The following is a 24314-nucleotide window of genomic DNA, read 5'->3' on the forward strand; positions in this document are numbered from 1 at the left end:
CCACATGTGTCCAGTGGGATCTAGATCCGAACTCATTGATGGCCATTTCAGAATTCTTTAGCACTTTGTTTCCATCCATTTCTGGGTGCTTCTTGAAGTATTTTTGGGGTCATTGTTGCTGAAAGACCCATGTCCTAGGATGCAAACCCAGCTTTCTTACACTGGGCACCACACTGCGAACCTAAATCCTTTGGTAATCTTCAGAGTCAAGACACTCAGGACCAAAGGCAACAAAACAACCCCAAAACATCTTTGAACCACCACCATATTTAACTGTAGGTACTGTGTTCTTTTCTTTGTAGGCAACATTTCATTTTTGGTAAACAGTAGAATTATGTGCTTAACTAAAAAAGCTCTATCTTAGTCTCATCTCTGCACAAGATGATTTCCAGAAGGATTTTGGCTTAGTTGCATACATATTGGTAAGCTTCAGTCTAGCTTTTTTTATGTCTGTGTATCATAAGTGGGGTCCTCCTGGGTCTCCTGCTATAGCATGTCATTTAAATCAAATGTCAACTGATAGTTCGCATTGACATTGATGCACCCCGAGGCTGCAGGAAAGCTTGAATTTCTATGTAACTTGATTGGGGCTGCCTATTCACCATGCAGACTATCTTGCGTTGCAATCTTTCATCAATTTTTTTTCCTGCCGAGGGAGATTATCTACAGTGCTATGGGTTGTTACCTTCTTGATTATGTTGTACATATGTACAAAAGGAACATCAAGATCACAGGAGATGGACTTGTAACCTTGAGATTGTTGATAATTTTCAATGTAAATTCTTTTATGCCCCAAATGACAAAAGTATAGTCAGCGTGATATCTTTATTGGTAACCAGAACAAATATATTTGCAAGCTTAGAGAGCACAGGCACTTCTTCTTCAGGCTGGTTTACAAAGCCTGCCTGAACTTTGAAAGCTTGCAAATATATTTTTTTCTGGTTAGCTAATAAAGGTATCACTCTGAGAACACTTTTGTATTTTCATTGATTTTCTTGACTAACAAAATACCACAATATAATTTTGTATTATGCATCTTGATATTTTTCACAAGTTTGGTTCTCAAGACCTCAGACAGTTCCCTTCTTTTTTTGTTCTCCATGCTCAGTGTGGCACACACAGACATACAATACAAAGATTGAGTCAACTTCTCACAATTTTTAGTGGTTTCAGGTGTGATTTTCATATTGCATACACCTGTTAGCTACCATGGATGAGTTTGAAAGAGCATCACATGTTTGAAGTAAAGTTGTTTACTCACAATTTTGGAAGGGTGCCAACAATTTTGTCTGTCTCACTTTGTGTGAAATTATGTCCATTGCCGTATTTAAAGTTGATGATGCCCTAGGCACTTTTAGTACTGACTCCCACATTGGTGAGTATGACTAATGCAGACACTGTCAACAGTGACTTAGGCTACTTTCACATCAGTGATTTTTGCCATTTGCTGCAGATCCGGCAGTTTTTCTGCATCCGCCGTGTAATGGATCACTTAAGGCAACACTGCGTTCGGCCTCATTCATTCCCTATGAAACTTCTGGACATGTGCAGCACTTGTGGTTTTGCCGCAAGCCTTGTTGGCCTTTTTTCCCTAAAAATTAGCAGTAATTCAAATGAATGCACTACACTGACAAGACATTTGAGAATTTGCATTTTGGACATTTTAAGAAATCTTATTACAAACCACACATTTTTCATGAGAGATCTGCATGTTCTGCTCCCTTGACAAGTGAGCCATACAAAAACGGGTGTCCCGGAGAGAACCAGTGTAATGATACTAGTCAAGAGAAAAAATACTATTGAACATTGCCTGGCATACTGTACCAGTCATCCCTAACAACTGGAAACTGCCAGGCATACTGTACCAGTCCACTATAACCACTGGATACTGCCTGGCATACAGTACCAGTCCATAAGAACCAATAAACACTAGCAGTCCAGTGTAACCAAGGTACAAGTCAGTATATCTCTGTATTGAACCAGTACATTGCAAACACTACCCAGTACACAGTGCCTGCCACTGCCAGTACATCCTAACAGCTGGGAAAGATGGGAAGTGGCACATCTGCCAGTGCTCATATGCCACAATTGAACTCTTAGCCTGCCCTGTGCACACGATACCCCCAACCTGGCTGCCAGTTTCCACCACATGACCAGGTATAGCTGCCAGTTCCTGCTGCCCACAGCCTGCCCTGATCCATGCAGCAGTCACATAACGGATGCTAATTTCCTCCAGTCCTGACCACCCTGCAATGCTGGCATTCTGTGTCCCCAGTACCCACATCTCCTCCCACACCGGGCTCCAGCAGCTGTAGGAAGGATATGTGTGCTCCATCATCCCCCCAGGAAATCACCAGAGGCAGGGGCAGACACAGACAGCTTGGGGCCCCTGAGCAGAAAATGTGTCTTTTAAGGCGACAAAGCTACATATATATATATATATATATATATACACACACTAAGGGACTGTGCTATACATAAGTAAGTACACTTTATACTAAGGGACTGTGTTAGACATAATAATCGATAATAATGTCTTCCTCCACCTCCCCTGTTCCTAAATCCATTATAAATCCCCCTTCCTCCCATCCCAATACCCCACACCCATCATTGCCCTCTCCCCCACCCCCATGATTGCCCTCTTCACCACCACTTTTATTGCTTTCTCCCCACCATCCCATTATTGCCCATTCCACCACCTCTATCATTGCCTCCTCCCACCACCCCCATCATTGTCCTTTCCATTGCCACCATCATTGCCTTCTCCTCACCACTCCATCATTACCCATTCCACCACCTCCATCATTTCCTCCTACCCCACCACCCCATCTTTGTCCTTTCCACCGCCATCATCATTGTCTTCTCCCTCAACAGCCCCATGATTACCCATTCCACGACCTGCATCATTTCCTCCTCCCCACCACCTCCTCCCCACCACCCCATTCCTCCTCCACACCACCCACCCCAACAACCTCGATCATTTGTTCTTCCCCACCACCGCATCATTACCCATTCCACCACCTCCATTATTGCCTCCTCTCCCACCATCCCCATCATTGCTTTTTCCCCCACCACCCACACCATTGCCCATTACACCGCCTCCATCATTGCCTCCTCCCCACCACCCCCATTATTGTCCATTCACCACCTCCATCATTTGCTCTTCCCCCACAAACCCTATCATTGCCCTCTCCGTCACCCCAATCATTGCCTTCTGCCCCATCGCCCCCATCATTGCCCTCTTTGTCAACCCAATCATTGCCTTCTGCACCATCACCCCCATCATTGCCTTCTGCCCCATCACCCCCATCATTGCCATCTCCTCCACCTACACACACACAGACACACACAGCACCATTCACATTGCTGCACACACACATACACATATACACACAGCACCATTCACCTCTTTGCACACACACACCTCACCTCACCTCTGGGCACGGTATGCTGAAGCTGCAGTAGGTATCAGGAAGAAGCAAGGCTCAGCCAGTCCAGGAAGGAGGCACAATGCCGGACACTGGTGATCCCAGCACTGCAAGCTGACTGGGCCGCTCCGAGCACAGCATCTTCTGGCTGCTCACAGCCCCAGGGTGCTTAGCTCTGCCTCTGTGCATGCCACTTCTCCGGTGCCGCTAATGCTCCTCATCTTCCTACTCTTCAGGCTGCAGCTTCTTCCCTCCTCCCCACCCCACTCCAGTCCCGTCCACTGTCTTGCCTCTTCCCTGCCAGTCTCCCACCTCCTGCCGCTCTACACCCACAGACGCTACATGACAGTCCCTGGTGATACAAGTGGAGAACAAAAAAAAACTTGCTCAGGCACCGCCCCCCACATCCTGGCACCCAGGGCATATGCCTTCAGGTGCCTAGTGGCAAATACGGCCCTGATTATGTCCAACTTGCCTTTTATTCTCTGTTTTTTGTGCTGTTTCAATACACACAAAAGTAATAAACATGCGTATAACAAAACATGTGCAATTGCAATAATTTGCTGGGAGAAATACTTCATTTTCTGGAACAATTTCAAGAGTGTCAACACTTTCAGCCATGACTGTATATATAAATACTTATCTCTGTGCAACCTTCTGTGCACATGTGAAAAACACTTGGGTATACTAATAGATCATAAACTGAACATGAGTCAACAGTGTGACGCAGCAGCAAAAAAGGCAAATACAATTCTGGGATGTATTAACAGAAGCATACAGTCTAGATAACGTAAAGTCATTATTGCCCTCTACTCCTCTTTTGCCAGACCTCATCTGAAATACTGTGTCCAGTTTTGGGCACCACATTTTAAAAAAGACATCAACAAACTGGAGCAAGGTCAGAGAAAAGTGACCAGAATGGTGACTGGTCTGCAAACCATGTCCTATGAGGAACGTTTACTGGATTTGGGAATGTTTGGCTTGCAAAAAAAAGACTGAGAGGAGACTTAATAGCTGTCTACAAATATCTCAAGGGCTGTCACATTGTAGAAGGATCATCTTTATTCTCATTTGCACAAGGAAAGACTAGAATCAATGGGATGAAACTGAATGGGAGGAGACACTGATTAGATATTAGAAAAAAACTTTTTCACAGTTAGGGTGATCAATGAGTGGAACAGGCTACCACGAGAGGTGGCGAGTTCTCCTTCCATGGAAGTCTTCAAACAGAGGCTGGACAGACGTCTGTCTGGGATGATTTATTGAATCCTGCTTTGAGCAGGGGGTTGGACCAGATGACCCAGGAGGTCCCTTCCAACTCTACCATTCTATGAATCTATGATTCTAAGAGAGTGGGCACTGTTTGTATCCCTGCAAGAACATTTGTGTGATTATTTATGTGCACTGTTGATGTTATTTCTAGGCCAGTACTATGATATGACCTGTATTATAAAAGGTGGGATAAACTAGAACCTACAGATTTTCTGCAACATATACTGTACTTTTCCAGGTAATAAAAGAGGCTTCTAAATGGAACCTTCATGTTTCCAAAATGCAGTTCATGGCAACCTCCCATCTATAAATATGCCTAAAGGAGTTCTTTAGTACTAATTTTTTTTAGTATGAGACAAAAAAATAACAGGCAGATAATTGCTAATTAGTTAACAACTACCTGTCTGTCCTATTCAGCGACATTCAACATTTTGAAAAAGATGCAACTGTTTGCTCAAAAAATCACAAAAATAGTGAATGACAGTAATCAGACAATTTTGTTGTGTCAAATTCACTAACAAAATTTTTATGTATTTGAAAAGGACTGGAGTAAAATTTCTGGTAAAAGGAACACCATAGATCATCATAAATAAGACAATCTGTGGCGTCGTGCCCCTTATCTGTCCTCATCCTGCCTCAGTTTCCCCTCATTTCGGCATAGCTGGGAAATACTAACATGAAAACGCCAAATGTTGGCACAACTCTAAGCTATTCCAAAATTTTGCGATTTGAAAAAGCTTTTATCACTTTTTAGGCATAAAAGCTTTGACGTTTCAGTGCCATAGTGCCTACAGCATCTGCTTGCAGTGTAGAACTGCTGTCGTGTGTACAAGAGACTTTAGCATTGACAGTGCAAAGATTCTTTGGAATAAAAAAAATACTGTAAAGTAAATTCATAAATACCTTTATTTAGCAAAAGATGTTTCTTTCCTCTTAGGGCATTAATCAATGCTGTAAAAATGACTGCCATACTACGCTTGGTAAGCCTGACAGAATTGTGGAAGCACCAGCTTCAATAGTGGATCGGCATAAAACTCTACTCTACTCTGCATCTGAAATCCTATAAGGCTGACTGAGCACAGTGCATACACCCAGGTTTAATTTTAGTCAGGGAAAAATTACAGTATAATACTGAACTCCTCCTACAAACCCCGAGATGCATGCAAATTATCTGATTCTAGTAATTTTCTCCAGTAATTTGCTTTCTGAGAAGTGTTTTCTTTACACATTTCTATGAATTTGCATTCCGAGAAGTGGTTTCTTTACATGCTGTAGTTATTGTACAGTAATGGGTTGTGGCAAATAACTCTCCCACTCCATTATAGCTGCAGAGCTAAGCTTTTACATAGTTTTAATAGTTTATGCTATGGACAAGATTTTTGACTATTTCTAAAAGTAAACAGCATAAATATGAGTGCAGCTCAAGACTAGGACAACAGTTATGTAAAGTATCTCCAATGGTGCTTTCCCGTCATGCATTTAATATTCAGAATTATATATGTTTTATTTTTAAACATAGTCTTACAGTGTAGCAGCAGGAATAAAATATTTTGACGAGTGCATAGGATCTTAATCCACCGTAGACAAAGAGATCCTAAAAAATACAAGCGAGATCCAGCACATTGAAAAAAATATTTTGGTTTTAGTTTCTCACAATTCACAATATAGCGGTAAAGAATGGCATGTCCAAAACTTTTATAGAAATTTCATTAGTGCATAATCATTGACGTGTTTCAAGGCATATGACTCTTACTCTTTTATGAGTAAGAGACGTATGCCTCGAAATGCATCAATGGGACTCCTATAAAAGTTTAGGACATCCCATCCTTTACTGCTATGGTTTTAATTGCAAGAAAAGAAAGCCATTTTTATTTGATGTGCTGGATCCTCTCTCTTTTTAGGAATAAAATATTCCAACATGCACACTTGTAAAAAGTCAGTCTGTTGTGACCACTAGAAATTGATCTGAATGTTGCTTCTATTCAGGTCATCTGATTTTCGGTAATAGGAAGACTGAAAACTTTACTAATCCTAATTGTGAAATTAAGAGTGCTGAAGTTGTCAAGAAATAGTGCGACACAATCTTCTACTATATAATTGTCTAAGGGTCACTTTCGTCTTTCTGCCTGTCTGTCTTTCTATCTTTCTGTCACGGATATTCATTGGTCACGGCCTCTGTCTGTCATGGAATCCAAGTCGCTGATTGGTCGTGGCAAAACACCCACGACCATTGCCACGACCAATCAGCGACGGGTGCAGTTCGGCGGCAACATGGCTGCTCCTTTCTCCCCGCAGTCAGTGCCCGCTCCGTACTCCCCTCTAGTCAGCGCTCACACAGGGTTAATGGCAGCGCTAATGGACCGCGTCATGCCGCGGTGTAATGCACTCCATTAATGCTGCTATCAACCCTGCGTGACCATCATTTTTACTATTGATGCTGCCTATGCAGCCTCAATAGTAAAAAGATCTAATGTTAAAAATAATTTAAAAAATAAAAAATCATCATATACTCACATTCCGGTGCCTTTCCCACTCCTCGCGACGCTCTGGTGACCGCTCCATGCAAGCGGCAGGTTCCGGTGGCAAGGATGCTATGCAACAAGGACCTGCCATGACGTCATGGTCATGTGACCACGACGTCATCACAGGTCCTGCGAGAAAGACCTGCCATGCCACGACGTCATCACAGGTCCTGCGCCCATACCAACCCTGGGACCGGAAGCTGCCGCGTGCACCGCACACAGGGCCAGGACTTCAACGGAGGGTGAGTATATGTTTATTTTTTATCTTAAGTCTGTATACTACATGGCTCTGTGCTGTATACTCCATCGCTGTGCAATATACTACATGGCTGGGCAATATACTACATGACTGGGCAATATACTACCTGACTGTGCAATATACTACATGGCTGGGCAATATACTAAGTGCCTTGGCAATATACTATGTGTCTGGGCAATATACTACGTGGCTGGCCAATATACTACGTGACTGGGCAATATACTATGTGGCTGGGCAATATACTACGTGGCTCGGCAATATACTACGTGGCTGGGCAATATATTACGTGGCTGGGCAATATACTACGTGGCTGGGCAATATACTACATGACTGGGCAATATACTATGTAACTGGGTAATATACTGCGTCACTGTGCTGTATACTACATGGCTGGGCAATATATTATGTGACTGGGCAATATACTACGTCGCTGTGCAATATACTACGTGACTGGGCAATATACTACATGACTGGGCAATATACTACGTGACTGGGCAATATATTACGTGGCTGGGCAATATACTACGTGACTGGGCAATATACTACGTGACTGGGCAATATACTACGTGGTTCGGCAATATACTATGTGGCTGGGCAATATACTACGTAGCTAGGTAATATACTATGTGACTGGGCAATATACTACATGGTTGGGCAATATACTACGTGGCTGGGCAATATATTATGTAGCTGGGCAATATACTATGTGGTTGGGCAATATACTACGTAGCTGGGCAATATACTACATGGCTGCGCAATATACTACGTGGCTGGGCAATATACAGTACAATGTGGCTGGGCAATATACTACGTGACTGGGCAATATACTACGTGGCTGGACAATATACTATGTGGACATGCATATTCTAGAATACCCGATGCGTTAGAATCGGGCCACCATCTAGTATTATATATCAGGGAATGCTCTAAATCATTGATTCTGCTTGCATCTTAGAAACTATTTGAAATGATAGGGACACTTTAAATATGATGCTAACATTGTATGGAATGTTGATGGCTAGTAAACAAAGGAGAGTTGGGCCAGTTCCTAAGAGGCAAGGTGAACATGTTGGTATTGAGTTTTGTATTTACCTTATTTAATATGCATAGAGCTTCCCAAAAGGGTTAATTATATGCAGGATCTTAATGAACCAGAAGCCGGAATCATGAACAATTCATGTTATAGTACCTTATAGCATTTTAATGACAGCCTTGGGACTTTTCTAGGAAAGTGGGGACATACAAAGACTCAAAATATGATAAACTGTTAGAAAATTAAATTAGTATGCTATACGAAAAATCACAATAAGGGCCCAGTCTATAAAAACACTATAAAGATAAAAACAGCTGTGTTTGCATGGTGTATTAATTCTACAGTGATTTACAAAGTGACTTTATAGACTTGAATAGAACCACCCGTGGAGTAAAGTGCTGCCAGAAACAGACATCACATGAACAAATAAGCTGAGTACAATTACTAGACATTTGCAGCAATTGGAAAACAGGGAAAAACATGTGAAAAACAAACGTATATGTTATGTAAAATTTTACCTTATCTCCTTTTTGACCAGGGAGTCCATCCAGTCCTTGTAAACCCTAAATAGAAACAAATGCATAATTTTTTAGAACAATGCTTTTATGGTTTCGATAGTAAAAACTAGACATTCTTTTATAACAGCACTAATAATAATTTATTTAAAATTTTGCTTTTTTTACAATGTTTATCAGTTTATTACTTAAGATAAAATTAGAGATTATTATGTATGCTGTCTAGTGTTGTGTTAATACTAATTAGTGCTGGTTGGAACTCTTCCCAATCTGATTCATCTTGTTTAAGCCACAAATCAAATGTATTACTCTTGCAGATGGGGACAATATATTAACATATTTTAAGGATTTTATTTCTGGTGCAGATTTGGAGTAAAAAATGAACTTTGGTAAACTTTTTCCATGAATATCTAATGGGCAAACACCAAATTTATTACGCAAAATGGCATTATTTTATGACAGGTAACTAAGCCTATAGACCATGACACTACTTGTGCTTCATACAACACTTTTATGAACCTTCTTAGAATTCTGTTTTGAATAACAAACAGCAAAAACAGAGATGAGGATTGCTAAATATTTTTTGCATGAAAAACCCATAATATGAATTTATGGATGAAATCATGTTTTATATGGTTCAATCTGAAGTCACAGTGCAGGAGTAGGTAAAGATCTTTATCAGTTGCAATGATATGATTTTGAATCTTGGAGGTCAGTCGGGGTAACACAATAAAAAACAGATACAAACTCTTGTTTTCCAAAACTCTTTTTATCTTGCTTTTTTTTCAATCAGCTTTCAACACTTGCAGAGAAAAAAAAGTCTAATTATATTCCTGATGTAGAAGGATTTTTTAAATTACAAAACATTTATATCTAAAAGGCTAGATTCTTCGCTGGAACTGTAATATGCTGCATTTTTTTCTCAAAAAAATATATGCAGCATAAAAAATGCACCAAATATTCATCGAGGAAACTTAGCCTGCCATACAAATTGCAAATTAAAGACCTGATGCCACAAGTGGACATACCATTGGTGTAACTTAGGAAGCTGCATCGGGGCCCAAGAGGTAAGGGGACATATTTCCACATCTAATGCATGTGGAATTGTGCATTATGATGAGCTATTAGACTCTAAAGTTCACATATATTGTTCTTTTAATGGAGCCATCTTCTGTAAGTCATGATTTTTCCTGAAGCCTAGCTGCTAGGCCTCATGTACCTTCACAACATGCAGCACACCATGATATCATGATGCCACAGAGCCTTGTAAATGCTTGAAGTACCCAAGGTGTTGGACCGAGTATGCCGGCAGTGAAGACTGTCCTGGTCCATCTGCCACCAAGTTATGCAATACTTAACTTTAGGAAATACCGTTAGCTAACAATGAGAATTGCCCTAAAGCAGCATGGGAATTGACATCCAATCTTCTAGCTATATTGGCTAACCCACCTACAAAGGTTTCCATACAGGGAATGCCCTTCCAACTTAACTTCAAACACTCTGCAGCCTTGCAGCGCTGGGGTCCTGGGTTCTAATCCCACCCAGGACAACATCTGCGAAGAGTTTGTATGTTCTCTCCGTGTTTGCGTGGGTTTCCTCCGGGTACTCCGGTTTCCTCCCACACTCCAAAGACATACTGATAGGGATTCTAGATTGTGAGCCCCATCGGGGATAGTGATGATAATGTGTGCAAAACTGTAAAGCGCTGCGGAATTTGTTAGCGCTATATAAAAATAAAGATTATTATTATTATAATATACAAATTAACTCAATGTTTGCAAACGTGCTCTGTTAAACTGGTTTGCTGGTGTGCTGATTTAGTCATAGTTAGTATTATGATTTTTTGTGGTTTTCTAATAGACTTTAGGAATTGTGCAAACTGTTGGAGTCTAACAGTCAGGACATTTACTGTTTATTGTTGGTGTAGTGCTGGGGTAGCTCTATACATAGGTACAAAGAATTAAGTAGTTTTTCATTGAGCTCTGATAACTTCTGGAGGTTACCTTACATCAGTTACACATTATTGTCACAGTCTAAAGATAAATTCAATGGTGTACCCCAGAAAACCACCTTAATTCCGTAATATACAGTACATATAACACAGAAAACTGTTACATTAAAATTGCATCACTTTAGTTCTGTAAGCTAATACTAAAACTTACACAATGTGATATGACATTGTTTCCGTGGCTTGTCTAAAAGTTACATTCTCATCAATGCCAGGACACAATATTTTCTAGCAGAATAATAGAGCCATGAAACTCACTTTCCTCAAGCTCTCAAATGAGAGCAAAAATAGGCTGTAACCCCCTTTTTGCAGTCTCCTGCTGATTTAAAATCACCTGTGCCAAATAGGAGGAGTGCTGGTCCAAGAAAGGGGACAGATCATGCAGTACGCTGCAACGACACCGCTTCTTTAAGACAATAAAAGTTAGGACCCACTGAGAGGTTCGCCATGACGTGGGCTTCATAGAGTCTTATCAGAATGTTAAACAATGAATCTCATGTTCAGTAATTTATATTTTTGCCTAGAGGCATTAGATCATTGTGTGAGTTTTTGGAGGTGCTGTTCATGCTCTTTTTTTGGCATATGACATAGTGACATGACAATCAGATAGAAAGCGTGGGGAAAAGCCATCTGGGGCAGTGACAGACTAGTCTGGTCTTTCCCTAAGGTCCCTGGCCAGCTATTCATGATATATTTTTTTCAAGCATTGAAGCTTTTGGATCGCCCCCAGACACAGGGTCACGAGTTCTCGGTACCGGCCCTCTCTGGTTCGGTTCTGAGGCTGTCACGGTGGCTAGACCTGGTCCGCGACCCTGCTAAGGGGCGTCCAATAAAGGTGGTACAGTCTGTCAGGGGTTTGTGACGCCACCTGTGGTGTTCGGCCAGGGTGACCGACGCTGCTGTGGGGTCTGCTGGGGTGATGGAATGGCAGCTGGATGGTATACCTTCCCACAGGTGAAGTATGTCCCCAGGGCTTCCCAGTAAGGTAGATGGTGATGGTGTGAGGTGCAGTCAATAACGAGGACACAGGGTTGCAGTCTCATTACCTCTTTACTGAAGACTTCAGGATCCTCAATCCAGAGCACGTTTAACAGGGCTATCTGAGACCGGCCGGTCCGATGGGCACTTCCAGAGTTTCCCTTGCAGATGGAAATCGTTGCCTACCACTAGCGCCTGTGTGTTGTAGTCCTACCCTGCTGAGCATTCGGAATAGTCCTCACAACTGCTGTTCTCGTTCGTCGTTCTCTACAGCTCTCTCTCTCTCTTTAGTTCCAGATGTTGCTAGTTTCTCGTCCCCTGGTATGTTTTGGCTAGGACGCACCCGTATGACGGGAAGGCCTGGAGGTCTTCGGGACCCTAGAGACGCCCCTCTCCCACTGTTGCCCCCTATGTCTTCTTAGGAAATTTAAGGTAGACAGCCAACCTATAATTAACTGTCCTGCGGAGTTCGAAGTAAGGCCTAGAGTCAGTTACTCCCGCGGTGTTCCGGCCACCGGCTACGCGCCTCAGTAGGATGTTGCCTCAGTCTCACGGCATGACTCCTACTGGCTCTCCTTTGTGCTTGATCTCGTTTACACTGTTCCACAATATCCTTCCCTTCGTGTCTCTTTCTTAGGATACCGCCGCAAGGTAGTACAGGCGCGGTTCCATTACGTTCTGTTCGCTAGGCACCTGCCAGGTTCCCACGCCTGACAGGGACCCCCCTGTCTTCTCCCTGCAACACCCCCTGCCACGGGATGTTGCCTGAATCCAACCCAGTCAGCTTCTGACTAACTTCCTCCCCAACCCCTAGTTTTACCAGTGTGAGGAGTGGCCCAATAAATAAAGCCTTTTGCTCCCCCTAGTGGCCGGAGTGTGAAGTGTAATGTGTACTGGTGATACCTGGTCAGGAGAATTCCTTCAGTGCCATCAGACGTACCATCACTCCCCTTAGTGGCAGAGCATCATACTGCAACGACCAGATCTCTGGGGCACTGCACTTTTATGAGAAAAATATATCTGACTATAATTGTGCAGTCAACCTCTTTTTCATGCTGTCTGTGGTTTTGCAGCATATATTAAATGAAAGGTTTCCTTTAATGCTAAAACAGCTATGTACAGTCTGAGTAATAACACTGCATCACATTCAGTTACCATATGTACATCAGGAGTTTGTCTCACCATCCACATTACTCACCTGGCTAATAATCTCATTAGCGAACTCAAGCATGTAAAGGTACCGTCACACTAAGCGACGCTGCAGCGATACCGACAACGATCCGGATCGCTGCAGCATCGCTGTTTGGTCGCTGGAGAGCTGTCACACAGACAGCTCTCCAGCGACCAACGATCCCGAGGTCCCTGGTAACCAGGGTAAACATCGGGTTACTAAGCGCAGGGCCGCGCTTAGTAACCCGATGTTTACCCTGGTTACCATCCTAAAAGTAAAAAAACAAACGCTACATACTTACCTACCGCTGTCTGTCCTCGGCGCTCTGCTTCTCTGGTCTGGCTGTGAGCGCCGGGCAGCCGGAAAGCAGAGCGGTGACGTCACCGCTCTGCTTTCCGGCCGCTGTGCTCACAGCCAGACCAGAGAAGCAGAGCGCCGAGGACAGACAGCGGTAGGTAAGTATGTAGCGGTTGTTTTTTTTACTTTAACGATGGTAACCAGGGTAAACATCGGGTTACTAAGCGCGGCCCTGCGCTTAGTAACCCGATGTTTACCCTGGTTACCAGCGAAGACATCGCTGAATCGGTGTCAAACACGCCGATTCAGCGATGTCTACGGGGAGTCCAGCGACGAAACAAAGTTCTGGACTTTCTTCCCCGACCAGCGACAGCACAGCAGGGGCCTGATCGCTGCTGCCTTTCACACTGGACGATATCGCTAGCGAGGACGCTGCAACGTCACGGATCGCTAGCGATATCGTCTAGTGTGACGGTACCTTAATCATAACAAACTCTTCTCTGCTAATACTGGTGCTGTTTACACACCTCCTCCGCAGCACTGTGTAATATTCTCTGTAAGTTGGTATCCAGTTCTCCTGTCACTGCTGCCTTTGTGTTTGTGTTCTTATTGCATATGCCTCTGCCATTGACCATCTGTCTGCTGATAGTATACAACTCCTGAGACTATTCACACTCCTGGCTCTGTCTCTTCTGGTGTTTCCTGCTCAGCTTGCCTGAATACAGTCCTGCATAACCCGCTGTCCTATTCGTTATTGATCCACATGCCATCTGGCAAGCTGTACTGTGCCATCACCTTTGGAATGCATTGATCACAATGACCTACAGCTTAGAGAATTCATCTTTCTAAGTGAGCCCTTAGCAAAAAGTTTGTGAAATGATAATTTTGTAGCTGTTTAATGTAGATAGTTAAGGTTTTTGGCACAAAGTAATCTATATCAGTTGTTTTTACCTATGAATCTAAATTGAGGATGTACAAGCACCTACACAATGAAACATCATGTAGTTATCTGAATATCTGTCATCTATTGTACATGATCATTTTCATAACTGCCATCTACACAATCTTTTCCATTTATCATAGGCCATTAGTTAACAGAAGTTTAGTGACACATACTGTATGAAAATTGTTCTGTACAACTTCAAGGCTTAAATTATTCTGAAATAACACTTTTCATTGTTCTTTCCAAACAAATATGCGCAATTATATGCATGTAACTGAAAATAACATCTGTTTTACTGCTGCAGCAAAAAAAATAAAAAATCCATTCGGCAATGTTTTTATCTTTCTCTGCTGCTTTGCAATAGTGATAATTCTACATTTTATATTATAGTAACATTTTGTTATAATGTACCAAAGGTGTGCAAAAAAGGTCAATTTGAATAGTTTAGCTAGAAACAGTGAGACATTTCAAGCAGAGCCGTGTTTTGAACTTACACTGCCCAAAGAATAAAGCTTCAGTATTCCCATTTAACCCCTTCACCACCGAGCCTGTTTTTACATTCCTGACCAGGCCACATTTTACAATTCTGACCAGTGTCACTTTATGAGGCAATAACTCTGGAACGCTTTGTATCCTAGCAATTCTGAGATTTTTTTTTTGCTTTTCATTACACGTTGGTAAGGTGTTGGTAAATTTATTTATTTCTTTTTTGCTTTATATTGTAAAGAAATTAGAAATTAGAATTATGGGGAAAATTTTAGCATTTTCCAAATTTAAAATGTTATGCCCTTAAACCAGATAGTTATATCACATAAAATAGTAAAAACATTTACCACATGTCTACTTTACATCATCGTAATTTTTGAAACATCAGGGTTTTTGTTGGGAAGTTAAAAGGGTTAAAAGTTGATCAGCAATTTCTCTTTTTTTTTCAACATTTACAAAACCAATTTTTTTAAGGACCACATCACATTTTAAGTGACTTTGGGGGGTCTCTATTACAGAAAATATCCAAAATTGTCACCATTTATAAAACTAAACACCTCAAAGTGCTCAATACCACATTTAAGAAGTTTTTTTTTAACCTTTCAGGTCCTTCACAGGAATTAAAACAATGTGGTAGAAAAAATGAAAATGTTGCTTTATCCCACAAAAATGTTGCTTTAACCCCAGTACTTTTATTTTGACAATTGTAACAGTAGAAAAAAGACCTCAAATTTGTTGTACAATTTTTCCTGAGTACACCGATGTGGTGGAAAACTACTGTTTTGGTGCATGGAAGGGCTTGAAAGGGAAATTGTACCATTTGACTTCAGGAGTCTAAAATTGTCGTTCTTGTAGAACCCCTGATGTGCCTAAACAGTGAAGACTCCATACAAGTGACTCACCATGTAAACTACACCCCACAGATAATTTATTTACAGCTGTGGTGAGCACATTGAACCCACAAGTGTTTCACAGAATTTTATAATGTTGAGCTGTGAAAAAGAAAAAACACACTATACGCTTTGTTGTGCAATTTCTCCTGAGTACAGCAGGGTTCAGAAAAGAATGCACCCATTGACTTTTGGAGTGGGAAATTAAATGGAATAGAGGAAGCCTTGAAGCATTTCCAGAGCTCCTAATGTGCCTAAAAAGAAGAAATTCCTGACAAGGGACCCCATTTTGGAAACTACACCCCTCAATGAACTTATCTAGAGGTGTGGTGAGCACCTTAAACTCACAGAGTCTTCACATAATTTTATAGCATTAAGCGTTGAAAATGCTGACGAAATGCTGACAAAGGATTTTATATCCAAAACACGCATCAGGGTGCGCTTTGGTTGGATCTAGTGACGCCATTAAGGTACCCGTACTCTCCTAATAATCTCCCCTTATCACCCCCTTGTTTACACATAGCTATTTTGCACATTGTTACTTCCTAGTTTTTTACCACATTGTTTGCGCATTGCACCTTTTCACATGGTGGTTGGCCATATGGCCTGATTATATTATATTATGGGTTGTTTTATCTAAAACCCCATAGATATTTTGGTGTTATATGTTCACTTTTGATATATTTTTTATCTTTTTAGCACTTGTGGTACACACCATTTTTTACTACTGATTTATTTTTATGAGAGTCCTGATATTAACCCTTCCTTTTTTGGCATACTTTATATCTATTCAATTTTTATCCAGATTTTTGTGATTTTATCTCTGTGATTATGTTTTTTATATCCTTCCAATATGTGCACATATATATATGTTATTACCAGTACAAATAAAGAATTATTGTGATTATATGTATATCCTTGCCATGTATTTTTCTTGGAGTTAGGTCCCCTGCTCTGGTGGTTGGTTTTTCACTGGTTTTGAGTGGTTTCCACTCATTTTACTTCTTTTCACTGGGGTTCTCATAAGTAATAATTCAAACATATATATTTCACCTGATATAGGTATATATTGCCCCTCTAGTGTTAACATTTTTTTGTCTAAAAACATATTTCTATAGACAGACCTGTCACCCCATTTCACTTGTCTAACTATCCCCGTTTGGCCCGTAAAAAGTTATCTTCAAAATCATGACTGGAGGCATCTGTCCACACCCTCCATGCACTTAATAGCCCTCTATGTCTGTACTGTGTACGTACTGGCTGGTGACCAATTCATGCAGTGTTAAAGTGGGGGAAAAATATTTAGTCAGCTACCAATTGTGCAAGTTCTCCCACTTAAAAAGATGAAAGAGGCCTGTAATTGACATCAATAGGCAGACCACAACTATGAGAGTCAAAATGAGAAGACTAATCCAGAAAATTACCTTGTCTGATTTGGCAAGATTCATTTTGCAAATTATGGTTTTAGTGTACGTACAATATATATACATTTTACCATTTACCTTTTGTGTCTACTCTATTGTAAGCTTGCGAGCAGGGCCCTCCTTCCTTTTGACATCTGAGTTATGCTTATTTTGCAAACGCTTCATTGTCTGTGCAAGTCCGCTCTAAAATTGTAAAGTGCTGCGGAATATGTTGGTGCTATAAAAATTATTATTATAATAGTTATTATATACTTCCCGCAAAAATGTTGCTTCAGCCCCAAATTTTTCATTTTCACATTTGTAACATAACTAGTGAAATAATTACTTTTAATTTAAATTTTTACAGCTGCATCATAAATTCAGAGAAAATAGATAAATACAATTGATCATTCAATTCAATGGGACCTTGTGCTTTAGTTTGCATAATCCATTTAGCCTTATGTCTGAATGAGAATGTTGTTATGGTTGACACCTTGTGGTGGATAATTAACTACTTCAAGTTCTGCAAAACACAAAGTTTCTAAAGGTACCGTCACACTGAACGATATCACTAGCGATCCGTGACGTTGCAGCGTCCTGGCTAGCGATATCGTTCAGTTTGACAGGCAGCAGCGATCAGGATCCTGCTGTGCCATCGTTGGTCGGCGCAGAAAGTCCAGAACTTTATTTCGTCGCTAGACCTCCCGCAGACATCGCTGAATCGGCGTGTGTGACGCCGATTCAGCGATGTCTTCACTGGTAACCAGGGTAAACATTGGGTTACTAAGCGCAGGGCCGCGCTTAGTAACCCAATGTTTACCTTGGTTACCAGCGTAAATGTAAAAAAAAAAAAACACTACATACTTACATTCCGGTGTCTGTCCTCCGGCGCTGTGCTTCTCTGCACTGTGTAAGCGCAGCAGCCGGAAAGCACAGCGGTGACGTCACCGCTGTGCTTTCCGGCCGGCGCTTAGTGCAAAGAAGCACAGCGCCGGAGAGGACAGACGCCGGAATGTAAGTATGTACTGTTTGGTTTTTTTTACGTTTACGCTGGTAACCAGGGTAAACATCGGGTTACTAAGCGCGGCCCTACGCTTAGTAACCCAATGTTTACCCTGGTTACCAGGGGACCGGCATCGTTGGTCGCTGGAGAGCTGTCTGTGTGACAGCTTTCCAGCGACCACACAGCGACGCTGCAGCGATCGGGATCGTTGTCTAGATCGCTGCAGCGTCGCTTAATGTGACGGTACCTTAAGTCTGAATTGTGCCTTTCTTGCATATGCTTAATAAGCCACAAAGAGCCTTTCACTTATTGGATTGAACAATAATGTTCATGAAATCTTACGTTTAAAGGTCTGATGGTTTTACCTATATAATAAAACATACAAGGACAAACTATTATATATACCACAGATCTAGTTTTACATGTAATAAAATCTGTAGTTTTATGTAGTATGGATCCAAAGGGTTAATAGTTAAGTGAAGATGGCAAATGGTACAGCGGCCACATTTATAGTTACCTTTTAAAGAGTGTTTTTCCAACCAATTAACTTTGCTTGATAATAATCTATTATGAACTAAAATATATCCTATATTATTGGTTCTATGATAAGAGAAATAGGTTGTACTAAATCTATGTTTTATAAGTCCCTATCCACACTTAAAATATGCCATTTTTTTCTAATGGCCGAGTATGTGAATGGGGAGCAGGTGTGTAAAGTTTGGTGTTATTGCTCTCATACCCTCTTAGACTGGTCAGTGGATATTCAACATGGAACCACTTGGCAAGTTTAAGGTAGCAAAGTATTTTCAAGTTGCCCTTTTCTCAGTTTGACATGTCGTTAAGAAATTACAGTTACCAGGAACAGTGGAGGTTAAGATAAGGTCTGGAAAAGCAAGCAAAATGTCAGTGAGAGCTGCTCATAGGATTGCTAGAGAGGTAAATCAGAAACTATGCTTGACTGCAAAAGAGCTTCAGAAAGATTTAGAAGACTCTGGAGTTATGGTACATTGTTCTACTGTTCAGAGACACCTGGACAAATATTGCCTTTATGGAAGAGTCATCAGAAAAAACCTCTCCTGTATCTTTACTACAAAATATAGCATCATAAGTATGCAAAAGAGCATCTAAGTAAATCTGATACTTTTTTGGAATCAAATCTTTTTGGCCGATGAAGATAAAATAGAACTCTTTGTCAACAGTGATCAAAGGTATGTGTGGATAAAAAAGGGCACAGAATTTCAGGAAAAGAACTATTATGCAGGGGGTGGATCAATCATGCTGAGGGGTTGTGTTGCAGCCAGTGGCATGGGGAGCATTTCATGGGTAGAGAGAACAATAGATTTAATGAAATTTCAACAAATTCTTGATGCAAATATAACACCATCTGTAAAAAAGCTGAAGTTGAAAAGAAGTTGGTCAACAAATGGATAATGATTGTAAACACACATCAAAATCCACAATAGACTACAAGCTGAAGGTTTTATAATGGCCCTCACAGTCACCTGATCTGAACATCATTGAAAATCTGAGGCTAGATCTCAAAATAGCAGTAAATGCAAGACAACCCAGGAATCTCACTGATTATTTAATCTTCAACTTTTTTATTTGTTCATACTAACAGTAATTTTGACAAGGGCGAAACTTGTACATTCCACTGTATATATAAACAGTTTACAAAATATTTTAAAACACTTCAAAAAAAATTATGTAGATTTTCCCATTTTATAAAAAAAGAATCATATTTGCTGTCACCTATGTTAGGGGTCGAGTTCCCGCTTCTGCACAGGGGGAATCTCAGGCCGTTTCTGCTGCGGTCTCTAATTCTTCTCCTGCCGCAGTGGAACCTGCTCAGCGGAGACGTCGGTCCTTGCGTCTGGCTCAGTCTCACTCTGTGCTTAGGTTTGCTGTTGCTTTTCCAGCTTTTGCCATTAAAGCCAGTGCTGGGCAGCAGCGAGCGGACGCTTTTGGGACTAAGTCCTGCTTTTTCCCTTCTGAGCATGCCCAGGGTGAGATCTCCCGTTGGAGATCGAGGGTCACATGCTCAGATGCTGCAGTGGTTCCCATTGGTCCTCCTGGAAGGTCCTGAAAGGGCTAACTTCTGTGGCAGCTGCCCATTGGTCCTTTATTGGAAGGTCCTGAACATACTGCAGCTACATAAGCTTCGCATGACCGCACGGCCATGCGCTAGTGTACATTTGTATACGTGTGTTTGTTGTGAGTGCAAGTCGTTCATTAAATACCCTTACCCTATTGTATCACTGTTCGTGTAAGGAGTATGGCTGCTACCTAGCGCCCGACTAATCACTCAACGTGTTACACCCGAATCAGCGTGTATTGCTGTGACCGCCAGTGCGGCGCCACGCGCCAGTAGTGCGCTTCCTAACCCACGTCCGGGTACTTAGTGGTGTCTGCCAGCACGGCACAGTTCGCACTTCGGTGCTCTTACTATACCTAACACATCCAGTTGCGGTGTGGTGCGCAAGTAGTCTGTACGGACTTCAACCTTGAGTCTTGGGATTGAGTTTGCTGACTCCTTGCTTGCACTCATTAGTGCGGTATTGCGGACCTGTGGCTTTACAGGGTTCGCTTCCACCGCCATATAGCGCTGCCATTAATTGCAGCAGGTTTTTCACCTGCACGGTGGACCCCGGACTGCGAACGCACCAATATTATTTCATCTTAAACTTGGTGCGTTCCGCCAGTCCTAACAACCTATCCAAGCTTTCGAAATCTAACAATATTTAAATGTACAGTATACGCTGTTAAAAAAATAAAAATGCCAGAAATTTGTTTTTTTTTCTGTTTCCTTGCATCTTCTTCAAAATATCAATTAAAAGTGATCAGAAAGTCTGAAAAAGAAGATTGTTCACATAAAGGAGTTAAAAAGAATCTGTAATGACATGTAAAGCCCATAACCTGCTGTTATTGTGGCATAATAATTAAAGTTGTAAATATCCAAAATATCATGTTCAGTATCAAATAAAGCATAAAATAAGATGTGTTTACTGATAATAGTAATTGTTTCAGTCCTTGTCTTTGGCATTGGAGCAATCAAGTTCCAATGGCATCCAGCTCATGCACAATACAGATATACGGGCCTGAAAAGGTAGTAGTGAATGCAAAATGGTCACTGCCTGCACACGTATTGCATTTTATTCTCCTTGCGTGATCCTCACTTTTAATATGACATAATAAAGAAGATTTTTTACTATATTTGGAGAATCTCGCAGGAGGTTCTTTACCCTCGATCAGGGCCGGTTTTAGACAAAGTGGGGCCCTGGGCAAAAGATAAAGTGGGGTCCAAATGCTCACATATTGCACCATCACACAGAAACATTTCTGTTCTATTTACAAGTGTTAAGTTCAGGCCGGCAAACAAGCATGATCGACAATATTGAGTTGTTCGACGCTTGCTTTCTGGCCTCTTTATGGTATGTGCACACATTCAGTAATTGGCAGCGCTTTGGACGCAGCACATGTCCACTGCATCCAAAGCGCTGCCGGCTATTGAAAGCACGTGAATCCGCATGTGTTCATTAAACCATTCAGAATCACCGCATCCAATGCATTGTACGCTAGTCTCCGCAAGATAAATTGATATGCTGTGGTCTGGAATGACGCGCCGCATGTCCATCTCCGCAGGTGAGCCACGGGCATCTGTGCACACATAGTGGACATGGGATTTCTTGAAATCCTATCCACTATGCTGTAACATCAGGATGCTGCATAAGTATGCAGCATCCAACCCGCATTGTTTACTGACCGTGTGTACCTACCCTTACTCTGGCTGAGGAAGAATGATTGGTACAGATAGTCCTCAATACAGTATAATGGGGGTCCCATATAGTACATATAGTAAAATGCACTCCTCATGGACCTTGTATAATGCAGGCTGCCTCAGGGTATAATGCAGCCCCCTTCAGAGTATACTGCAGCCCCTCCTCAGAGTATACTGCAGCCCCCCTCAAAGAGCATAATGCAGCTCCTCATTGAGTATAATGTAGTCCCCTCATAGAGCATAATGCAGCCCCTCTCAGAGTATAATGCAGCCACCTCAGAATATAATGCAGCCCCACACACACAGTATAATGCAGCTCCCCAGACTGTAAAGCAGCCCCCTCAGAATATAATGCAGCCCCCACTCACAGTATAATGCAGCTCCTTCAGAGTATAATGTAGCCCCCTCAGAGCATAATGTAGCCCCCTTAGAGTTTAATGCAACCCTCTCAGAGTATAATGCAGCCCTACAAGCAGAGTATAATGCAGCTCCCTCAGAGTATAATGCATCCCCACACATACAGTATAATGCAGCCCCTCACACAGTATAAAGCAGCCCCACAGAGAATAAAGCAGCCCCCTCACAGTATATTGCAGTCTCCCCACATACACAGTATAGTGCAGCCCCCACACACAGTCTAATGCAGCTCACCCACAATATAGTGCAGTCCCCCTACACAGTATCATGCAGCAGACACACACATAATGTAAGCCATACACACAGTCACACTCACTATAATGCATGCATACATAGTCACAAACACACTATAACGCATGCATACACACACACACTATAATGCATGCATGCACACACTTACACACAATACTTACCTCTCCTTCTCCTTCCCTGCCCTCTGGCTCCTACAGAGCATCTGATCAGCTCCACTGCTGGCACACGCTGCTGAGTCAGAGGCAGAGGGTAAGTGATGGGAGAGGGAGTGTCACATGACACTCTCTCCTACATCACTGCTTTCAAGTTGAACGTGCGATGCGGGGGGCACCGGGCCCTCTTACTCAGTACTTAATTAGCAGCACGCCACTGGCTGGGAAGCCCATGGTGGAGTGGGGCCCTAGGTGGCTGCCTTGTTTGCCTGCCCTTAAAGCCCACCCTGCTCTCGATATAAAATTCCATTTCATCTTGAGCTTTTTAGCTTAGGCCTTAAGGTTTTGTTGCAAAATTGACTATTAATTGAGACTGTTCAAAATTCTCACCACCTTGACTAAAGCCACAGTTCCAGCTGCTGAAAAAAGGTCCCAAAGCAAAATATCATATCACTCTGCGCATGCACCACCACTGGTGTCATTTTCATGAACACTGCCAAAGGTCAATCTGCACATGAGCCACCATGGTACCATTTTCCTAAAGCCCGCTATGAGATTAATCTGCGCAAGAGCCACCCACAGCTAGGTCAGTGTTGACATGAAATTTAAATCACAGCTAAGATAAAGACACCAGGGGAACCGGCAGAGCCATTACAGAGCAGAAAATCTTAAAACTAGATACTCTTATGTTCAATGTGTTTCAGGACTGCAGTAGTACACCACCACCAGTTTAGGCCGTTTTCTATCCCTATGTGAAATGAGCTGAGTATTCTGACCTCTTTCCTTATGCTGTAAAAACCTGGCACTGTTTTACTGGCTCTCGACTTTTATAATGGCTCTGATAGGCCCCTTGATTTTATGATCGCTGCAAGGCATTTTTTTTTTCAAATAGCAATTTCAAAGTTTTCAAATTTGTGGGGATCTGTTTTTATAAGGAAATTTAACTTGAGGTCGACCAACAAAGGAGCGATATGTTCATCTCTAGTGATGAGCGAGCACTAAAATTCACGAGTGCTCGTTGCTCGGGTCGAGCAAATTGGAATACTCGGGTACTCGACCCAAGCAACGAGCCCAAAGTAAGTCTATGGGAAACCCGAGTATTTTTCCCGCGATCCCCCCTGGGGTCCTTTTAAGGTGTAAAAACGCGAGAAATTGATGGAAACACTGCTCAAATGACACATGAACATCATGGGGATCGCCCCTGGAAGCATTTCTGACCCCTAGGTCACAGCTGTAAGCAATGTTGTCAGAATTTCACGTCATTTTTACAGGTGCACCAAAAGAGTATTTCAACTTTTACATTGCTTTCAACCAATACAAATGCACTCACTGGGAAATGTCATTGTAACATTCAGCAACCCTAGCTGGCCTTGTGGTGTGTGACACATAAGGAGACACATCTTTAATTTCTGAAAGAGGGACTCAGTCTTAAAGTCTCAAAGTCTATTTTTAGAGGGGCATCAGGCGGCATTAATATTCTTAAAGGGCCATTATTAAACAGTGGGTC

The 24314-nt window shown here is 42.0% G+C and overlaps 1 protein-coding gene across 1 annotated transcript in view; it reads right to left on the reverse strand.

Annotated features, from left to right (window-relative positions):
- Positions 1–24314, reverse strand: part of COL19A1 (collagen type XIX alpha 1 chain) — a 1728692-nt gene that overhangs the window by 518800 nt on the left and 1185578 nt on the right. Inside the window, exon 19 of the mRNA XM_069726653.1 lies at positions 9033–9077. Within this exon, the coding sequence (XP_069582754.1) occupies positions 9033–9077 (45 nt within the window). The remainder of the gene's footprint in view (positions 1–9032; positions 9078–24314) is intronic.

The sequence above is a fragment of the Ranitomeya imitator genome, chromosome 5 (genome assembly GCF_032444005.1).
Source record: "Ranitomeya imitator isolate aRanImi1 chromosome 5, aRanImi1.pri, whole genome shotgun sequence".
In the NCBI taxonomy this organism is placed as follows: domain Eukaryota; kingdom Metazoa; phylum Chordata; class Amphibia; order Anura; family Dendrobatidae; genus Ranitomeya; species Ranitomeya imitator.